The sequence below is a fragment of the Phocoena sinus genome, chromosome X (genome assembly GCF_008692025.1).
Source record: "Phocoena sinus isolate mPhoSin1 chromosome X, mPhoSin1.pri, whole genome shotgun sequence".
Classification (NCBI taxonomy): Eukaryota; Metazoa; Chordata; class Mammalia; order Artiodactyla; family Phocoenidae; genus Phocoena; species Phocoena sinus.
In genome coordinates this window covers 63,111,845-63,134,974 of record NC_045784.1, presented here as the reverse complement: position 1 = coordinate 63,134,974, position 23,130 = coordinate 63,111,845, and the positions used below count along the sequence as shown (strand labels likewise).

Genomic DNA, 23,130 nt, shown 5'->3' with positions numbered 1-23,130 from the left:
TGTTCCATGAGCACTTGAGAAGAATATGTATTCTGTTGTTTGGGGATGGAATGTCCTGTAAATAACAATTAAGTCTCTCTGGTCTAAAATGTCATTTAAGGCTTTTGTTTCCTTATTAATTTTCTGTCTGGAAGATCTGTCCATTGGTGTAAGTGAGGTGTTAAATTCCCCCACTATTATTGTGTTGCTGTCGATTTCGTCTTTTATAGCTGTTAGCAGTTGTCTTATGTAGTGAGGTGCTCCTATGTTGGGTGCATATATATTTGTAATTGTTATATCTTCTTCTTGGATTGATCCCTTGATCATTATGTAGTGTCCTTCTTTGTCTCTTGTAACATTCTTTATTTTAAAGTCTATTTTATCTGATATGACTATTGCTACTCCAGCTTTCTTTTTATGCCCATTTGCATGGAATATCTTTTTCCATCCCCTCACTTTCAGTCTCTGTGTGTCCCTACGTTTGAGTTGGGTGTCTTGGAGACAGCATATATATAGGTCTTGTTTTTGTATCTACTCAGATAGTCTATTTCTTTTGGTTGGCTCATTTAATGCATTTACCTTTAAGGTAATTATTGATATGCATTGTTACTATTTTCATTTTCTTAATTGTTTTGTGTTTGTTTTTGTAGGTCTTTTTCTTCTGTTGTGTTTCCAGCCTAGAGAAGTTCCTTTGTGCTTGTTGCAAAGCTGGTCAGGTGGTGCTGAATTCTCTTAGCTTTTGCTTGTCTTAAATGCTTTGATCTCTCCATCAAATCTGAATGAGAGCCTTGCTGGTTAGAGTAGTGTTGGTTATAGGGTCTTTCCTTTCATCACTTTAAAAATATTTACCACTCCCTTCTGGCTTGCAGTGTTTCTGCTGAGAAATCTGCTGATAACCTAATAGGAGTTCCCTTGTATGTTATTTGTCATTTTTCACTTGTTGCTTTTAATAATTTCTCTTTTTCTTTAATTTTTGTCAATTCGATAACTATGTGTCTCAGCATGTTACTCCTTGGGTTTATCCTGCCTGGGACTCTCTGCGCTTCCTGGACTTGGCTGACTGCTTCCTTTCCCATGTTTGAGAAGTTTTCAACTAGTATCTCTTCAAAATTTTTCTTGGGTCCTTTCTCTGTCTCTTCTTCTTCTGGGACCCCTATAATGCAAATGTTGATACGTTTAATGTTGTCCCAGAGGTCTCTCATGTTGTCTTCATTTCTTTTCAGTCGTCTTTCTTTATTCTGTTCCATGGCATTGATTTCCACCATTCTGTCTTCCAGGTCACTTTTCCATTCTTCTACCTCAGTTATTCTGCTATTGATTCCTTCTAGTGTATTTCATTATTGTATTGTTCAGCTCTGTTTTTGTTCTTTAGTTATTCTATGTCTTTGTTAAACATTTCCTGGATCATCTCAATCTTTGCTTCCATTCTCTTTCTGAGATCCTGGATCATCTTCACTGTCATTATTCTGAAATATTTACTGGAAAGGTGCCTACCTCCTCTTCATGTAATTGTTTTTCTGGGGTTTTATCTTATTCCTTCATTTGGGACAGAATCCTTTGTCTTTTCATTTTGTCTAACTTTCTGTGATTGTGGTTTTCCTTCTACAGGCTTCAGGATTGTAGTTCTTCTTTTTCTGCTCTCTGCCCTCTGGTGGATGATCCTATCCAAGAGGCTTGTGCAAGCTTACTGATGGGAGGGATTGGTGGTGGGTAGAACCTTGTATTGCTCTGGTGGGCAGGGCTGTGCTCAGTAAAACTTTAATCCACTTGTCTGCTGAGGGGTGGGACTATTTCCCCTCCCTGTTAGTTGTTTGGCCTGAGGTGACCCAGCACTACAACCTACAGGCTATATGTTTGGGCTAGTGGCTGCCTCTGGGAGACTCACACCAGTGGGTACTTCCAAGAACTGCTGCTGCCTGTGCCCTTGTCCCTGTAGTGAGCCACAGCCACCCTCTGCCTCTGCAGGAAACCCTCCAACAGTAGTAGGTATTTCTGGGTCAGTCTCCTATGGGGTCACTGCTCCTTTCCCCAGGTCCTGGTGTGCACAAGACTTTGTGTGTGCCTTCCAAGAGTGGAGTGTCTGTTTCCTCCAGTCCTGTGGAAGTCCTGCAATCAAAGTCAGATTCACTGGAGATTCTTAGTCCTGATTCTTAGTCCTGTTGCTGGACCCCCAGGCTGGGGAGCCTGACATGGGGCTCAGAACCTTCACTCCAGTGGGAGAACTTCTGTGGTATATTTGTTCTCCAGTTTGTGGGTCACCCACCCAGTGGGTATGGGATTTGATTTTATCATGATTGAGCCCTTCCTATCATCTCATTGCAGCTTCTCCTTTGTCTTTGGATGTGGGGTATCTATTTTTGTGGGTACCATCATCTTCCTGTCAATGGTTGTTCAGCCATTAGTTGTGATTTTGGTGCTCTTGCAAGAGGAGGTGAGCTCACGTTCTTCTACTCTGCCATCTTGAACCAATCTCCTCCTGAATTCTTTATATATTTTTTATATAATCCCTTGTCAGATATATGGTTTGCAAATACTTTTTTCTGGTTCCATAGGTTGCCTTTTCCCTTTTTGATGGTTTCCTAGCTGTACAGATGCTTTTTAGTTTGATGAAGTCTCATTTGTTTATTTTTGCTCTTGTTTCTCTTGCCTGAGGAGAGATATCCAGAAAGATATTGCTAAGAATGATGTCAAAGAGTGTACTGCCTATGTTTTCTTCTAAGGGTTTTATGGTTTCATGTCTTACATTCAAGTCTTTAATTCATTTTAAGTTGATTTTTGTGTATGGTGTAAGATAGGAGTCCAATTTTTTTTCTTTTGCATATGGATATCAGTATTCTTCAACACCATTTATTGAAGAGATTATTCTTTCCCTATTGTGTATTCTTTGTGCCTTTCTCAAAAGTTAATTGATTGTATATACACATGTATACCTTGTTCTTCTATTCTGTTCCATTGATCTATGTGTCTGTTTTTATGCCTACAGCACTGTTTTTATTAATGTAGTTTGAAATATAGTTTAAATTCCAGAAGTGTGATGCCTCCAGCTTTGCCCATTTTGCTTCAAGATTTCTTTAGCTATTCAGTATCTTTTATGGTTTCATATGAATTTTATGATTGTTTTCTTCTATGTAGGTGAAAAATGCCATTGAATTTTAACATATATAGCATTGAATCTGTAGATCACTTTGGATAGTATGAACATTTTAACCATATTACTTCTAATTCTTCCAGTACATGAACACAGGATATCTTTCCATTTATTCATGTTTTCTTCAATTTCTTTCATTACTACTTTATAGTTTTCAGCATATAGACCTTTCACCTCCTTGGTTAAACGTATTCCTAATTAATTTATTTTTTGATGCTATTGTAAATGGGATTATTTTCTTAAATTCTCTTTCAAATAGTTCATCATTAATGTATAGGAACAATACTGATTTATGCATATTGATTTTGTATCCTGCAACTTTACTGAATTTATTAGTTGTAACAGTTTTGTTTTCTTTTATTTTAGTGGACTCTTTATTGTTTTCTATATGTATCATATCGTCTTGTAAACAGAGAAAGTTTTACTTTATTTCCTGATTTGGTTACCTTTTGTACCTTTTTCTTGCTAATTTCTCTGTATAGGACTTCTAGTCCTATGCTTAATAGAAGTGGTGAAAGTGGACATCCTTGTCTTGTTTGTGATCGTTGAGGAAAAGCTTTCTGTTTTCCACCATGAATATGACATCAGCTGTGGGATTGTCATATATGATCTTTACTATGTTCCTCTATATTTTATTTTCTGAGAGTAAATAAATAACGTAAAAAATAAATAAAGTAAGGGGCTTCCCTGGTGGTCCAGTGGTAATGAATCTGCCTTCCAATGCAGGGGATGTGTGTTTGATCCCTGGTCAGGGAACTAAGATCCCATGTGCTGTGGGGCGACTAAGCCGTGCGCCACAACTACTGAGCTCGTGCACCTCAGTGAGAGAGCCCGTGTGCCACAAACTACAGAGTCCATGCTCTCTGGAGCCTGCACACCGCAACAAAGTGCCCGTGCCACACTGAAAGTCCCTGCATGCCTCAACGAAGACTCAATGTGCCACAACTAAGACCCCTTGAAGCCAAAAAAACAAGCGATTTAGTTATACATATATATATATATATATTCTTAAAATAAATAAATAAAAATACAGTAAATATTTATTTATTTATAATATTTGCTTTATTTTTATCACAAAAGAGTGTTGAATTTTGTCAAATGCTTTTCCTGCATGTATTGAGGTGATCTTATTTTTTATCCTTCAATTTTGTTTATGTGGTGGATCACATTTATTAATTTGTGTATGCTGAACCATCCCTGCATCCCAGGGATAAGTACTGCTTGTTTATGTTGTATGATATTTTTAATGTGCTGTTGAATTTGGTTTGTTAATTTGTTATTGAAGATTATATCTTTCGATGAATTGACCACATTTTCATTATGAAGTGACCTTCTTTGACTCTTAACATTTCTGATTTAAAGTCTCTTTTTTGTAATACAAGTATAGCTACCCCTGCTTGTTTTCTGTTTTCATTTGCATGGAATATTTTTTCTACCTCTTCATTTTGAGCTTATGCACCTTGTTGAAGCTGAAGTAAGTCTCTGATAGTCAGTATATTGTTAGGTTTTTTAAAAAAAAATCTATCTAGTCATTCCATGCCTTTTGATCAGTAAATTCAGTTCATTTACATTTAGAGTAATAATTGATAGGTAAGAATTTACTAATGCAACTTATTGTTTTCTGGCTGTTTTGTAGTTTCCTTGTTCCTTTCTGCCTCTCTTGCTGCAACTCTTATCTAATGTAAGCATTCAGTGCTATAAATTTGGTATTACTTCAGTCATTGCACAGAAGTTGATATGTAGTATTTTTTTTCATTTAATACCACATGATTATAAATTTCCTTTGAGTCTTCCTTTTAACTGTGATTATTTAGAACTGTGCTGTTTATTTCAAAAGTTGTTGAGATTTTACTGTTATATTTATTATTTATTTGTACATTTATTCCATTATTATCAGAAAACATACTATGTATGGGTTCAAAACTTTTAAATTTGTGGAAGTTAATTTTATGACATGATGCATTCTATACAGTTATTTTTCCACTTACAAAATATTTTGCCACTTTCTTCTGGTATCCAGTTTCAAGTTGGAAGTCTGCTACCTTTGTAATTGTTGTTTCCCTTTATGTAATGCATCATGTTTTTCTAGCTGTTTTCCAGAGATTTTTTTTGTCTTTAGTTTTTATAAGTTTGGTTATTATGTGTCTTGGGTTGCTTTCTTTGGATTTCTTCTATTTGGGATTTGTTAATTTCCCTAAATCAGTATGTTTATGCCTATCATCAAATTTGGGAAATATTCAGCCATTATTTCTTCAAATATTTTTCAGCCTCACAATCTTCTTTCCTTGTGGGATTCTTATTACATGAATGTTATGCATTTTGTTATTTTTCCATGGTTCCTGTGTCTTTGTTTTTAGTTTATTTTTGGTATATTGTCCAGATTGGGTAATCTACTGATCTTTCTTTGAGCCTACTGATTTTTTCATCTGTTGTTTCCATCCTATTTTTTACTCCATTCATTGATCTTTAGTTTAAGTTACTGTATTTTTTCATTTCTAGAATTCCCTTTGGTTCTTTTTATATATTGTATTTCTTTCCTGAGATTTTCTATATTTTTATTTGTTTCAAAAATACTCATAATTGCTTGTTGAAACACTGATTTAATGTACTTGTCAGAAAATTCCTTCACCTTAATGATCTAGTTTTGGTAGCTGTTTATTTTCTCATCTTATGTAAATTTTGGGGGATTTGGTTTTGTTTTGCTTTTTAGCATGCTGAGTCATTTTTTTTATTGTATCCTGAACATTTTAAATTTTATTTTGTGTGACTCTGGTTTCTATTTAGTCTTTTTTAAAAATCATGAAATCACCCTGTTTTAGGTATGGAATACATGTCTAAATAGGGATGGATGTTCAACTCCGTGTTATGCCCCACTGACATCACTCTTGCAAATGCAGAGTACAGACTCACACACCACCTTTTTGCTGGTGAGTAAAAATAGAACTTCAGCTTTCTTCTGAGCTTTACTTACACCTCCTTGGAAACAATAGATCACTTACTGGAACTGCCTTATTGCAGCTTCATGGGAGTGGAGGTTTAACTCTCTGCTAGGCACCACTGACAACAGATTGGGAGAAAGTACTGTGTTGACTAGCACACCTTACTGCCTTGCTTCAGCCATTGTTGTTGGGAGTGGAAAGGTATCTCCTCACTTGTCCTAGCTGACATAAGTGGAGAGGAAGATTAAATGCCAGCTAGTACCACCTCACACCATCTCCTTCTGTCTTGGTGCTGCTATGTGGAAGTGCAAAATGAGAGAAGGGGAAAGCAGTATGTTGTTTAACATTACCTTGTACTGCCTCATTCCACCTCTTTGTGAGCAGGTGGAGGTGGGTTTCATCTTCCTGCTGGTCCCTACTGACACCAGGGCTGTGTAAAAGCAAAGTGCCAAGCAGCTCCACATCATACCACCTTGTTGTTTCCATGTGAGGGTGGAAGTTGAATTTTCTACTGAGCTTCACTGACACTACTCCTGTAAAAGAAGGACATCAACACACAGTGCTTTACACTAGCTCATTTTGGCCTCCTTGCCACCTCATTACTACTAAGTCAGGGTGGAAATTCTGCTCCCCACTGGGCTCCACTGACATTGAAGTGGGCGTGTGGACTGCCAACTAGCACCACCTCACACCACCTGGTGTTCCATGGTAAGAGTAGCAATTTAGCTTTCCACTGTGCCCTGCTGAAACCAGGAGTTGGGAAAGCAGTGTGCCAATCAGTGCTACCTGTTTGCTGTTGGTGGGAATGTAAGTTCAGATCCTTGCTGGGACCTGCTGACACTATCTCTGCAATAGCAGAGTTCTAATTCACACTGCCTGTTGCTTCTGGGTGGAAACAAGAGTTTAGCTCCTCACTGGGCCTTGCTGACACCAGGGGTTGCAAAGCAGTGTGTTGACTAGTAGCACTCCTTTGCTGTCTGGTGGGGTTGGGAGTTCAGCTTTCTACTGAGACCCACTGACACTACACTAGTGTGGAAATGTAAGTACTGACTAGCCCTGACCTTCATTGTTCATTCTGTTTTATCAATGCTGGGTGGGCATGGAAACCCAGCTCCTTGCTTGGCCCCACTGATACCACCCAGGTGGGTGAGTCCAAGCATCCTTTACTATCACCAAGAAGGGAGTGAAAGTTCAGTTCCTTGTTGAGACCCCCTAACACCATTTATTGTGTCTGTCGATAATTCTGAGTTGCAGTTTTCTCCAATGCCCCATTCAGTAAATGGAAGGCAAAATAAAGACGCAGGCAACTCACCAAGTTCCTAAAGTTTCAAGGTACCGAAGCAGACTATTACCTTCTTTCTACACTTCAGGGCTATTTTATGTTTTATAATATCTATGCTTTTGAATTGTTAAGGGAGGGAACTAGAGAAGATAGGGGCTACTCTATTCTGGCTAGAGCCCAGTAGTATATTTTTCAATTGTGTTTACTTCTTACTGTTAGAATATAAAGATAAAATTAATTTTTGCACACTGATTGTGGTTCAAGGTTCTTCCTAAGTTGACATGAATTTGCATAATTATTTGGACTTTACATGTACACAATTTTGTCATCTGTGAAAAGTAACAGCTTTTTCCCATTTATAACAATCATACCATTTATTACCTTTCACTGCTTATTGCAGTGCCTAAGATCTCCATTGCAATAATGAATTAATGCAGTGATGATGGACATTTCTTCTTTGTGCCGAAATCTAAAAGGAAGTTATTAAATATTTCCCAATTAAATTTCTGTCATATGTACGATTTTTGAATATGTTCTTCTATTAATGGAATCCTCTTCTATTCCAAATTTTCTGAGATTAAAAAAATTATACATCTGTATTGCATTTTATCAAATATATTTTCTCTGTATTTTTTTCCTTCTATGTGATTTACAATGATTTTTGAAGATTAAAGAAATCTTGCATTTTTGGACTGAATACTAGTGAGTTATGAAATATAGTATTTTTCATATATCCCTGCAAGTTATTAGCTTCTATTTTGTAGAATTTTTGGATCTTGCATCTATATAGGCTTGTAATATTCTTTTCTTGTAGTAACTGAGTCATGTCTTCATATCACAGTTATGCTGTTTTTCTAAAACAAGCTGGGAACTGTTTGATATTACATATTCTCTGAAAGATTTTGTATAAAGTTATTAAATAAAGATCTTCTTCTTTAAATATTCGGAAGAATTAACTAGTTAAGCCATCTGTATTTGAAATAATTTTTATGAGATAAAGTATAAAAAAGAATTCAATTTCTTCAAAGAATGTTCAGATTACTATTTTTTCTTTTGTTATTTTTCCAATAATGCCATCCATTTAATCTTAGATATATATATATATATATATATATATAGTTTCATACAGCTATTCATAATATTTTATTTTCAATAAGAGTAGACTCATAAGGTGTTCATTTTTTCATATGTGATTTTGGTAATGTGTATCTACATTTTCTTTCATCTATCTCTTCAATAAACAAAATTGGCTTTGCTTATTGTCTCTATTATGGGTCTGTTTCTATTTTATTTATTTCTTTTATTATTCTTTTATTCTAAATGTTTGGATTTGTTTTGTTTTTTTTTCCCCTAGCTTCTGAGATGAAAGTTTATGTGACAGGCAGAAAAATGTCCCCATTAAAGATGTCCAAATCCTAATTCCGGGATCCTGTGAGTATGTTGTCTTACATGGCAAAATATACTTTGCAAAAATGATTAAGTTAAAGATCTTGAGATGGTAATGTTAAGTTACATTATCCAGATGAGCCCCATGTAATCATAAAAGCACTTTTAAGATGGAGGAAGAGGGCCAGAGTCAGAAAAGATGAGAAAATAGAAGCAGAGATCAGAGTGATGCAATAGCTGGTTTTGAAGATAGAGGAAGGTGCCATAAGCTAAGGAATGCAGGCAGTATGTAGAAGATATAAGAGATAAGAAAACAAAGTCTCCACTGAAGCACTCAGAAAGAATGCAATCCTGATGAGACCTTGACTTTAGCCCAGTGAAACCCATTTCAGATTTCTGATGACCAGAATAACAAACATAATTTTGTCTTGTTTTAGGTCACTAGTTTTGTGGTCACTTGCTACGATAGCAATGAAAAACTAATGTGATTTTAATACTATCAGTTTAATAGAAAGTAAAATGTTTCTAAAAACTAAAACTAATGGTATATATTTTTAACAGAAAACTAATAATATTTTGGTACCTGGAAGAGAGGTGCTGCTGTAACAAATAATTACAAATGTAGAAGTGACTTTGGAATTAGAGTCTGGAAGACTTTTGAGAAGCATGTTTTTAAAAAAGTCTAGATTGCCTTGAATAGACTATTAGTAGAAATACAGATGTTAATGACTGCTAAAACTCAGAAAAAGTGGAGCATGGTAGAGAAAAATATATCATCTTAGATATACCTGAATCATCATGAACAGACTGTTTCTAGAAATATGAACTTTAAGGCACTGCTGATAAACACTCAGATGGAGATGAGCAACATGTTATGGAAATTGGAGGCGAAGAATTTCATATTATATACTGGCAGAAACTTATCTGAATTGTGTTCTGAAGTTATTCTTTTTGTAAAAAGAACTTGTAAATGATGATTTGGATTTTAGCTGGTGATATCTACAGGTAAAGTGATGAAGCTTCAGCATGATTCTTCTTGCTGCTTACAGTAAGTGCAAGAAAAAAGAAATATACTGAGGGAAAAACTGTTAATTAAAAGAACAAGATGAAGTTAGGAACCAATAACAGGAAGAAACCTGGAAAATTTACAAATATGTGGAAATAAACACTCTTACAAATCAAAAGGGAAATTAGGGCTTCCCTGGTGGTGCAGTGGTTGGGAGTCCACCTGCCGATGCAGGGGACACGGGATCGTGCCCAGTCAGGGAGGCTCCCACGTGCCACAGAGCAGCTGGGCCCATGAGCCATGGCCGCTGAGCCTGCACGTCCGGAACCTGTGCTCCGCAATGGGAGAGGCCACAACAGTGAGAGGCCCACGTACCGCAAAAAAAAAAAAGGGTGGGGGGAAATTAGAAAACACAGTGACAAATGATTATAAGAACACAGCATATCAAAATTATGAGATGCAGCAAAAGCAGCTCTAAGAGGGAAACATATAGCTGTACATGCTTAAATTTAAAAGGAAGAATGATTTCAAATAAATAACCTAAGTTTTCTCCTCAAGGAACTAGAAAAAGAAGAACAAACAAAATCTAAAACTAGAAGAAGAAAGGAGCAGAGCTAAACAAAATAAAGAATATGAAAACAGAGAAAATCAAAGAAAGCAAAAGTTGATTCTTTGAAAATATCAATAATACTGACAAACTTTAAGCTAGACTGACAAAGAACAAAAGGAAGAAGATGCAAATAACTAAAATCAGAAGTAAAAATGGGAAGGGATGATTCAAGATGGTGTTGATGAAAATACTCAAAAAACAATCTATAATAGGAATATAAAAGAGTTTTATTTGAGCCAAACTGAGGGTTACATCCCAGAAGACAGGGTCTCAGATAACTCTGAGGAACTGCTCTGGAGGAGCATGGTTTTAGGCACAGTTTTATATCTTGTCAGGACAAAGAACATTAAACAAGTCAAGAATACATTCCTTCAAGTTTTTTTAAAAATAACACACACCCACAACAGATCCGCACCTACACAATGAGTCAACATGGCCTTGGCACCCGGGAAGGGAGTCTTATCATTGAAAGGGTACCAGCATTGGCATCCCAGGAAGGGAAACATTTAATCTTTATTTTTAACATGGACATTCTTTACTTCTGGTCAATGCCCCCTTTTCTTTAATAATTAAAGCAGATGTACAATGTATGTTTGATAGGCCACACACAGGCTGTTTTAGTTAGCATAAAATTCAAGTTAACTCATATATAAGCCAAAACAACTTCCCCATACCTCAGTATGTGAAAAAATTTTTATCAGTGATGAAGTAGGAAGATCCTGAACTTGTCTCCTACCATGGACACAGTGAATCTACAGCTACATATGGAAAAATTTTCTCTGGAAAAGACCTAAAAACTAGCTAACTCTTTCACTTCAGACAAATGAGAAAAAAAGCCACATTAAAGTGGATAAGAGAGGCTGAGACACAGTCTCACCATAAACTCCACCCCTGGTGTGGTGACCCATTATTGGGAGGGAACTAACAAATCCAGAGCTTCTCCCTGAGGCACAAAAAGCTTGTACCCACATCAGGCACCTCAAATTTTAAAACCTGCACCTGAGAAATAAGCCCTCAAAACATCTAGCTTTGAAATCCAATGGAGCTCATGTTCATGAGATATAAAGGGCTTTAGCAAGCTGAGAAATGGCTCTTAAAGGCTTATGAGTGGACTCACCCCAGGACCCAGCACAAAAGCAGCCACTTGAAAAGTGCCCAGACTTTATGTGAAAGAGATTCATTTGCTTATCATAAAGCATTGGCTGAAGGGCAGGCACCTACTGGGATACTCTCCAGGAACAGAGGCTTGTATGTGCCATTTTCATGCTCTCCCTCTGCCTTCCTAAAGTCAGTGGGCACCATCTTTTCTTTTCTTTCTTTCTTTCTTTCTTTTTTTTAATTTTTACTTTAGACCATCTTTGTTGTTGTTGTTCTCAGCAGGCACCATCTTTGTGCAGTCCCTCTATTGCACTTCAGAGCACCTGTAGCTCCCTGATGGGAGTTTTACACACGTCTGGTACCCTGATTTTTACTGTTGGTGTCCAGGGAACACCACTTGATTGAAAGTCTTTAGAGGACAGGGAAGTTTGTGTTTCTGTTTCCCCTGGGAAACATGAAAGAATCTAGATTTTGTGGAACATAAAGCTTATATAAGCTGGGATGAGGGAACTCTTTGAGAAAAATTCTATAAATTTATCATAAACAGACAGAGCTTTAGAAGGGACCTGTGCAAGTGAAGCGCCCTGAATTTGAGTTTGTGGTAAATCCTCCCATCATTATTAATCCATTCCAGACTTGTTCTTCCTTTCTATTGATTTCTCATTATAAATTTACTGGAGGACAAAATGTAACAGAGCTTTGGCTATTGTTATTCGATACCCTATTTTCACCAACTATGAGGCAGTCAATTGTGTAAAGAAGCAGCTGTGAACTTGGTAGAAACTCTAAGAGATAAAATTCTTATCAATGTACACCTGTCTCTGAACAAAATTGGCACTAGATGAGATTGTCACTAGATGGCACTAGTGTGTGTGCGTGTGTGTGTGTGTGTATATATATATATATATATATATATATATATATATTTCCAGCCTTAAAAAGGAATGAAGTTTTGATACATACTACAACGTGCATGAAACTTGAACTCATTATGCTAAGTGAAATAAGCCACATACAAAAGGACAAATATTGTGTGGTTCCACTTATACAAGGTAACTTAAAATACACAAATTCAAGGAGACACAAAGTGTAATAGAGATTATCAGAAGCTGGGGGAAATGAGGAATGGAGAGTTAAACCTAAGGGGTACAGAGTTTCAGTTTGGGATGATTAGGTTCTGGAAATGAATACTGATGATGGTTGTACAACAGTGTGAATGTACTTAATGCAACTGAATTGTACACTTATAAAATGGTTAAAATTATAAATTTTATGTTATGTATATTTTAGCACAATAAAAATTCAATTACAGTAACTTTTACAATGAATTAATCATAAAAGAATATATAGGGTTACATTTAACAAAGGAAGTACAAGATTTGTTTACTGAAGATTACAAAACATTGCTGAGAGTAATTAGAGAAGTCAAATAAATGGAGAGAATTTCCCTGTTCATGGGTTGGAAGACTCAGTCTTGTTAAGATACCCAATTCTTCCCAAATTGATCTATAGATTCAAGGCAATCCCAATCAGAATTCCAGGCTTTTTTTTTTTTTATAAATTAACAAGCTGATACTAAAATTTATATGGAAATGCAAAAGACTCAGAATAGCCAAAACTCTTTTGGAAAAAGAAGAAAAACAATGGAAGACTTTCACTTCCGAATAAAGAAATTAATATAATGCTACATAATCAAGACTGTGGTACTGGCATAAGGATAGACATATAGATTGATGAAACTGAATTGAAAATCCAGAAACAAATCCTTATATTCATGGTTGTGGTGAGTTTGAGGATTTGGAGACTGATCAAGGAAAAGACAAGGAGACAGGGTGATGGTAGTATTGTACAACAAGCTTTATTGAGTGGTGTCTGGACCAGGGTTGCATGAAAGGGTAAGTTTCTCACAGCAGAAGACCTTATACAGACTTTTCAATGGGCCATAACCCAGAGGGTGAAGAGGGTAAGGGAATTCCTGGGAGAGAGGTAAATCAAAGAGGGGGCTTAAGTGTCTAGGCGCTGTCCTTCAGCAGAAAGGTGGGCAGTCTTTGGATCAGAGCTCCAAAGGGCAGCAGTTTAGGATCTTTTATAGCTACAGAGTTTATCTTTAGCTAGCAAATGTTGGGTGCAGTTTTGTAGGGTAACAGGCAAGCTCTAAATGACCAAAAATATGCTTATTTAGGTATAATTAAAGCAGTTAGATGTGTGAGAATTTGAGTTTGGTTCTGAAGGGCTTTGAGCTAAGGGTCCTAGCCTGCTATGATGAATAAACAATGTAGGGGCTGATATACAGGGGTCATCTTTGGTCCATTTATATAACAATGGTCAACTGATTTGTGATAAAAGTACCAAGGCAATTTATTCAGGAAAAGATAGCTTTTTAAACAAATGGTGGTGTAACAAATAGATATTCATATGCAGAAAGCTAAACCAGGGCCTTGAACTCACACCATCTGCAAAAATTAACTCAAAATGGATCACAGACCTAAATACAAGAGCTAAAACTATAAAACCTTTAGAAGAAAATATAGCAGAAAATCTAGGACCTTGAGTTAGGCATAGGTTTTTTTAGTTATGACACCAAAACACAGTCCATTAAAAAATGACAAATTGGATCTCATCAAAATTCAAAACTCTTGCTCTTCAAAAACACCATCTTAAGTAGGTGTAAAAGTATGTGCAGCATACTGGTGGAAAATATTGCAAAACACGTATCAGATAAAGGACTTGTATGGAGAAAATGCATAGAACTCTTATATCTCAATAATAAAAAGATAATCATACCAATAAAAATGGGTAAAAGATTTGAAGATGTTATATCAAAATATATGTGAATGGCTAATATGCACATGAAAAAATAATCATTAGGGAAATACAAACTAAACCACAACAGGATACCTTTTCATACTCACCACAATGGCTAAAATAAAAAACAAAGACTTGCACACAAATGTTCATGGTAGCATAATTCATAGCAGTCAAAGTTGGAAACAGCCTATATGTCTATCAGTTGGTGAAAAAGTAAACTTAGTGTGGTATATCCATGCACTTAATTCCTATTAAGCAATAAAAAGGAACCAACTATGGATACATGCTATGACATGAATCTCAAAATCTTTATTATCAGGGTAAGAAGCCAGACACACAAGACTACATATTGTATGATTCCACTTATATGAAATATTCAGAAAGATAAAGCTATAAAGACAGAAAGTGTATTAACATTGCCTATAATGGAAGTAGGAAGTATAATGGAAATTAACAGTAAATGTTCATGAACTATCATATTGGGATGATAAACATGTTCTGAAATTGATCCATGGTGGTCGTTGTACAAGTTGGTAAGTTTAAGATCATTGAATTATGCACTTGAAAAGGGTGCATTACATGATATACAAAATATGACCCAATGAGGTTATTTTAAAAATAAAGCTGACATGACATGAACATTTTTAATACCAATTTGTTGGTAGCAATATCTGAGAGTTCCAGTTTCTCTACATACTTGTCAAAGTTTGGAATACTCAGTTTTTTAAAAATTATAGGCATTTCAATTCTCTTTATGTAGTAATCATTTATTTTGTATATATATGTGTATTATACATATTTTACCTATTTTTGCTTAGTGCTCATTTTACTTATTGTTTATGTTTTTGTTTGTTGGTTTGTTGTTTTCAGCATTTTATGGTAAAATATACATAACATAAAATTTACTATTTTAACCATTTTTAGTTATACAGTTCAGTGGCATTAAGTACATTCACATTACTGTGCAACTATCATCACCATCCAGAATGTTGTCATTTTTCTGAACTAAAACTCTGTACCCATTAAATAAAAATGCCCATTTTCACCTGCCCCTAGGCTCTGGCAACCACCATTCTACCTTCTGTCTCTATGAATTTGACTAGTCTATGTACCTCATATAAGTGGAATTATACAGTATTTGTCTTTTTGTGTCTGGATCATTTCACTTAGCATAATGTCTTCCAGGTTAATAATCCATGTTGTAGCATGTGTCAGAGTTTCATTCTTTTCAAAGGCTGAATAATATTCCATTTATAAAAATACTACATTTTGTTTATTCCTCTGTCAAGGGACATGTAAATTGTTTCTAACTTTTGGCTATTGTGAAAAATGCTGCTACGAACATTGGTGGAAAAATATCTGAGACCCTGCTTTCAATTCTTTTGGGTATATACCCAGAAGTGGAATTACTGGATCATATGGTAGTTCTGTTTATTTTTTTTTGAGGATCCGACATACTGCATTCCACAGCTGCTACACCATTTTATCTTCCTCAGCAATACACAAAGTTTCCAATTTCTCCAAATCTTCGCTGACATGTTATTTTTTGTTTTCATTATTTTATTATTTTCATAATAGCTAGCCTATTGGATGTGAGGTAGTATCTTATTGTTTTTTCAATTTGCATTTCCCTAATTAATAATGTTGAGCATTTTTTCATGTGTCATTTGTATCTCTTCTTTGTAGAAATGTCTATTCAAGACTCTTGCCAATTTTTTTTTTTTTTTTGCAGTACGCGGGCTTACGCGGGCCTCTCACTCCTGTGGCCTCTCCCGCTGCGGAGCACAGGCTCCGGACACGCAGGCTCAGTGGCCATAGCTCACGGGCCCAGCCGCTCCACAGCATGTGGGATCTTCCCAGACCGGGGCACGAACCCGTGTCCCCTGCATCGGCAGGCAGACTCTCAACCACTGCGCCACCAGGGAAGCCCTCTTGCCAATTTTTTAATTGAGTTATTTGGGTTTCTGTTGTTGTTGAGTTGTAGGAGTCCTTAATATATTCTCTATGTTAATCCTCTATCAGATATATGACTTGTAAGTATTTTCTCCTATTCCCTGGGTTGCCTTTTAACTCTTTTGATAGTATCCTTTAATACACAAATGTTTCTAATTTGAAGTCCAATTTATCTATTTTTTTTCTTTCATTGTCTATGCTTTTGGTTTCATATACTTTTGTTTCATGTAATGAAATCACACCATTCCCTTTGTGGTTTCTGTGGCTGCATGTATGACTATGAAGGACTCTTCAATCTTAAAATTAGATGAACATACTTTCTCTTTGCCTTTTAATAGTTTAGTTTACATAGTATATTTAAATAAGTGGATTTTCTTCTAAAATTACATTTTTAGAAACTAAAAACATTGGAATATGTTAATGAGAGGAAAAGTTTATGAGTCTATCCCAGTTTTACTTTAAAAAAACCTCTAGCCTAAACACAACACTTATATAAACAGGTCAGAAAGAAAAGGACCGAAATGTTCACATTAGTTCTCTAAGGGTTGTGAGATTAGTAGTGATTTCAGCTATGCTCTAAAAATTTCCTTTTTTTCCAAAATTTAAAAAATAAGCATATACTGTATTTATTATCAGAAAACTACAAGGAATGTTGCTACTACAGAACCAGAAAAAGAAAACCGGAAATGCAGGAGTCTTAACTATAGAACTACCCAGATTGATACATGAGCCTGAAAATTGAATTTTGTAAATAATGTAATGATAAACAGTACAGAGAGATTAAGTAAAAAGAAAATTTTACCTACATACTGAAAGAATCTGTAAAGAAATACAACAGTATGTAAACAGTGTTTATCTCTGTGATAGTAGCATGATAGAAATTAGTGTTCAAATCTGGAAAAGACAGTCAAACATTTTTAATTGTTCAATTAATAAATAATCAGCATTGGAAATATGGACAAAGTAAACATCACCAATGATTCCTACCCAAAGGAAAATTTTAAATGATTGCATAGTATTCCATCCTATGAACACTCTAACATATATCTAACCATGTCTTTAATGCTGAGATTTAGATTATTTCCGATAACATGTGTCAAGCAAATGTTAAGATTTAAATATATATATTAATTTACATTTGAGCATTTCTTTTAAAAATTCCCAACGGCTTTAAACCCAGCATCAAGAAAGAGGAAGAGGCAAGTCAGTATTAGGACTGGGTTACTGACTATAAGCTAGACAACTGGTTTATAGTCTTGTGTGTTCACTTGCTATATAGTGGGATGCAGCATTTTGGCTCTTCATCACAGGCCCTCTTTAACCCAACCTCCATCTAACCATCTAAACTCCTTCCTGTCCCCACTCCCTACCCCAGGAAACGGTAAGGAGGATTTTCCAATCTCAAATTATTGCTCACTTATCATACAGCTTGTGGAAAGTACAGAAAACCAGAATATAGAATATTTAAATCACTGGCAGTTACACCACCCTGAGACCAGCATTTGCTAAATTTTTTAGTGTTTTCCCTTCTAACCTCTTTTTATAAGTCCCCCCCCACCTCTCTCCTTCCCAGAGCCCAGGGCTAAAATCAAAGGGACAGATTTAGGATGGGTGAATGCCTTGTCTAACATTTTAGTTACTACTTTCTCTTAACTCTTTTGAAATTATACAAATATAATACTAGTTGAAAACTGAAAGGATAAACTAATAAAACCTGGTTTCTAGAAAACTTGGGTGGTGGTGTGGGACGAGTGGGAGGTGGATGAATCAGCCATATTAGAGAACCTGGGAAAGTGAGCAGAGTTAGAAACTTGATAAATCTATTAATTTATTGGCTCATAGTTTGTCAATCACGTCAGCCCAGCAAATGAAATTAGAATAGAGTCGTGGGGGAGGGAGGGTGTGACGCAGCAAGCTATTTGCAACAAGAAAATCTAGCCAAGAGACAGCTGCGTAATCATATTGCGGCACCGTTTTTACTTGCAGCAGCTGCTGCTTGCGGAGGACATCAGCCCACTGCGGCTCTCTGCAGTCTCTGGCCTGCTCCTGCAGGACCGGTCACTGCAGCCATTGCTACTCTCTGCACGGCCATTGCTACTCTCTGCACCCCAGCCCGGCCACCGCTGCCTCTGTCCGGTTCTCACAGCCTCAGCACCGTCTTCATCCTGGCAGCAGCCTCGACAGTCGCTCCCGGCTCCCGTATCGCAGTCCGACCACTACCGCACATTCCACCTCTGCCCCAGCCACCGCCGCTTCTGATATTCCGGTGAGTCTTTCCTTGCGGAGGTCGGGTCTCCTGATCTTGGCGGTAGACACCTTAGGCGTGTGAGGTCCTTTGAAAAATGGCCGAGTCAGCCGACCACAAGGAACTGTTAGAATCCAGTCAAGAAGAGGCTGGTGATAAGGTAATGATGGAGGGGCCCAGGGAACAGCCGGAGCGCGGTGAAGATGCCGCCGCTGGGCCTGGAGATGATGGGGAGCGCGGTGAAGAAGCCGCCGCGGGGCCTGGGGAAGAAGGGGGAAGAGGTGAAGAGGCTGCTGCTGGGTCCGGGGATGGCGGGGAAAAAGGTGAAGATGCTGATGAGGACTCAGACCCAGACCGTCCAAAAGGACTTATCGGTTATCTTTTAGATACAGACTTTGTTGAAAGTCTACCTGTGAAAGTTAAATACCGTGTGTTAGCCCTCAAAAAGCTTCAAACTAGAGTGGCCAATCTAGAATCCAAATTCCTAAGGGAATTTCATGGTATTGAAAGAAAGTTTGCTGAAATGTATCAACCTTTATTGGAAAAAAGACGTCAGATAATCAATGCAATCTATGAACCTACAAAAGAGGAATGTGAATATAAATCAGACTTTGAGGACTATGATGGTGAGATGTATGATGAGGAAGAGATGTGTGGTATTGAGGAGGGCCTGCTACATGACTACATAGATGAGGATGACGGTTGTGAAGAAGATTATTATGATTATGCTATTGAAGAGGATGATGATGATGATGACGACGACAATGATGACGACGACACCGAGGCAGCTGGAGATGAGAATAAAGAAGAGGATCCTAAAGGAATTCCTGAGTTTTGGCTGACTGTCTTAAAAAACGTTGACATACTCACTCCTTTGATTAAGAAATATGATGAGCCTATTCTGAAGCTCCTGACAGATATTAAAGTGAAGCTTTCAGATCCTGGTGAACCTCTCAGTTTCACGCTAGAATTTCACTTCAAACCAAATGAATATTTCAAAAATGAGCTGTTGACAAAGACCTATGTGCTGAAGTCAAGGCTAGCATATTATGATCCCCATCCCTATAGGGGAACCGCGATTGAGTATTGCATAGGCTGTAAAATAGATTGGAATGAAGGAAAGAATGTCACTTTGAAAACAGTCAAGAAAAAGCAGAAACACCGGATCTGGGGAACAATCCGAACTGTGACTGAAGATTTCCCCAAGGATTCATTCTTCAATTTCTTTACTCAAGGAATCAACTCAAAGGGAAAGGATGGAAATGATGATTTTCTACTTGGTCACAATTTACGTACTTACATAATCCCAAGATCAGTATTATTTTTCTCAGGTGATGCACTTGAATCTCAGCAGGAGGGGGTAGTTAGGGAAGTTAATGATGAAATTTATGACAAAATTATTTACGATAATTGGATGGCTGCAATTGAGGAAGTTAAAGCCTGTTGCAAAAATCTTGAAGCAATAGTAGAAGACATTGATCGCTAAAGCAGAGTGTACATGGCCCTGAAATTAATTGCCCTAGATCTAGTTACTCAAGTTATAAGAAGTTAATTACATTCTTGTGTTCTTAATTTTTCTTGTAGTGTCAGTTAAAATATATGTCTCAGAAATATGAGAAGTTCAAATAGTAATTCATTTGACCTTGCATTTTAGTAGTAGAATATCTTCAAGAAAGTATTTACTGTGGTAAATGATTTAAGACATATTAATATAATGTGTAGTTTAATCCTTCTGAAGTCCTTTTGTCATGTAGGTATTAATCTGTAGCTGTGAATATTATCAGAAATGCTAAATGAGATCAATATTTATTCCAAAAGAAAATCTTGGGGAACCAACCCAAGGTTCGTTTCCTGTTGTTTGTTTCTTGCATTTGTGTTTTCTTAGGACTTTAGCTAGTGGGTTTAATTTTATTGTGCCTGCTTCAATTTGCAATAAAAATGCAATAGAATTTAAAACTTGAATGCTTAAGAAAAAGCCTGTGTATAGTTAAGAATTTCAGGCAAAACCACATTTATTGTTAATAACAGCTTGTTCATAAGTTCTTGTATTTTATGTGACCATGATAAATAATGAAACTTAGTCATATTGAGGTTATCAGTGAAGTGTTAATCACAGTATTCTCCAAAGATTGCCACATATTGCTCTGTGTAATTGTGTAAACTGTAATTACAGTGTATAATTTCTCTTTTCCTATAGTACTTAATCATTCATTGAAAGTGATCACTTTATCATTCTGAAAATATTTTTCATGTTCCTTCACCACAAAATAAAATGAATAAAAATTTCAGTGATTTGTTATAAAAGTGATCTTTTTTTATTGTAAAAGTAATATGTTTATTGGAGTACTGAAAACCATATACCCATTCTCCGAAGATAAGCATTGCTTATGTTTTGATTAATTTTCTACTATTCTTTTTCTGTGTGTTTATATATGCCTGCAAATTTACTAAAACTCTGCTTAGAGGGGCAAAGAAAGTGTATCTTTTTTTATTGTTTACAACTGAATTAGTCTTAATCATGAGTCCACCTCCACCTCCCAGGGCTGCAGGGAAACAAAAATCTCAATTTTAATCAATCCAGTAAATTCATTGCCATTTAATAATTAAAACACTCCAAAAATAACAGGCTTATGTGTGTTAGTCTATATTTCAGATTTACCTACTCTTCCACAAGGTCATCTAGATGTATAGGGGCTTATATTGCTTTATGACATTGGTTGGGGGTGCACTGACTGGGGACAATGGGATGTGGTTGGTCAGAGAGCTGACTTTGTCCCAGAGCTGATTTTGCCTTCCTCAAGTGTGGAAACCCAGAAATGTGGCTGACCCCTTTGGCAAACTCTGTGAAGGACACATCTATCCCTCTGGGATAACAGCAAACTTCTTTTTTTTTTTTTTTTTTTTTTTTTTTTTGGCGTTATGCGGGCCTCTCACTGTTGTGGCCTCTCCCGTTGCGGAGCACAGGCTCCAGACTTGCAGGCTCAGCGGCCATGGCTCACAGGCCCAGCCGCTCCGCAGCATGTGGGATCTTCCCAGACCGGGGCACGAACCCGTGTCCCCTGCATCGGCAGGCGGACTCTCAACCACTGCGCCACCAGGGAAGCCCAACAGCAAACTTTTTAATCTCTTCCGTGCCATGTGAGAGCTGAGAGTGGCTAGGAAGTGCTAACTCTATCTCGTTATTGCTGCCTATCCACTCTTCCATCCCAGGTGGTTGTGATGTGATCCCACAGAATTATAAAATGAAAATGGAACAAAAGCTCCTCTGCTCGTGACTTATTCTTCCACTATTGAACATACCTCTTCCTTCGGATTTTGGCTCAAAGACGTAAGTTTATAACATTGCCTGCATTTCTTACCACTGTCTCATCTCTACAATCAACTGGGGAGGAAGGTATGGGATTTTTTCTCTCCTTTTCCTGTCTGGAAAGGACCTTCCTCTAATATCATATCTTTCTCCCAGGGTTAGGGATAGATGCTCACTTGCTTTTCTCTGGGGTTGCAATAGTTGACAGGATATTGGGAAACAGACAACTTATGATTATAGGGGAACCTAAATCAGGAAACATTTACAGTGTATACTTGATGAATGTAGACTTTTTCACACTTTTCACCACCATTAATCTTGACCTCTATTAAATTCCTGACTCCCTCTAAACCCCTCCCACACACAAAAATTGGGCCCCTTTTAATAGTGGTTGCTGTTACTATGCATTAAAAAGTCAGGAACATGGGTGTATCTTTCTTGCTATTTCAGGGAGGAATATCAGACATTTTGAAGTCCCTCCTGTCCCTTTATCTTGCCTTCATGAAATAGAGCAGTAAAGCTGCTTCTGGGCTTTCTGTAAGGGCAGACCAGTCCCATTTGCTGTATCTGTTATGTCAGTGGCCTCCAGCCAAAGACCACAAGGGACATACCAGTAGTTGAACAAGTTGGGTTTATTCATCATTGCTGTGACAGAGAACCGTTGTATGTTATCAGTAAGTGGGTGTTAGAAAACATACTTCAGGATTTGGGCTTTGGTTGCATGATTTGGTATATGATCTAAGGAAGTGGAGGTATTGGTAGCTCAATAAATCATATCTATAGGGGGGAGAAAATAGAACAAAGGTAAGGCAGTACTTGATAAAGAGGTTTAGCTACTCATTTTAGCTAGAATGACAAGGGTGTTTGGTATTTTGTGGATGTCAAAGTGACCTTGTTTTTGTCTGTGCTTAGACAAAATTAAGAGACCTTGCTTTGTCTCATTTTATTGTGGTCCCAGAGTAACCTTTTCTGAGGTTGGTATTCTGTGAGTTGGTTTATCTACACTAGAATAACATGGCCTAGTTGTGAGTACCAGGCCAGCTTCCTGATGTCAGGGACTGCTTTTTATATTTCTCTTTCATCTCTTCTCAGGAATGCAATTTGATACTATAATCACTCCCATAACTTGTGGTGGGATGGAGGTTCATTTGATTTGGGTTTAGCCTAGTGTAGAGGTCCTTTAGGCCTTGAGGATAGGCCATCAGCTTTTGCCCACATGCCAGAGAGACCTGTATTAGGGTTTAGGGCTCAAGTGTAACTAAAAATAGAATTTTACCTTAATTCTTTTTGTAACTATTCTTAAAAAGTATGTCATTAATATGGTCCTAGAGGGATTGTTGAGCTGGCTGTTGGGCATTGTTAGAATTTT

General features: G+C 37.0%; 1 protein-coding gene across 1 annotated transcript; it reads left to right on the top strand.

Annotated features, from left to right (window-relative positions):
* Window positions 1-18,176: 18,176 nt before the first annotated feature.
* Window positions 18,177-20,709, top strand: NAP1L2 (nucleosome assembly protein 1 like 2). The gene has a single exon (XM_032619815.1). It carries the CDS (start codon window positions 18,552-18,554, stop codon window positions 19,938-19,940), a length of 1,389 nt encoding a protein of 462 aa, XP_032475706.1. The 5' UTR covers window positions 18,177-18,551; the 3' UTR covers window positions 19,941-20,709.
* The last annotated feature ends 2,421 nt before the right edge of the window (window positions 20,710-23,130 follow it).

Excerpts from the sequence above, each read along its gene's own strand:
- NAP1L2 (XM_032619815.1), top strand. The coding sequence starts at position 18,552 with ATGGCCGAGTCAGCCGACCACAAGGAACTGTTAGAATCCAGTCAAGAA.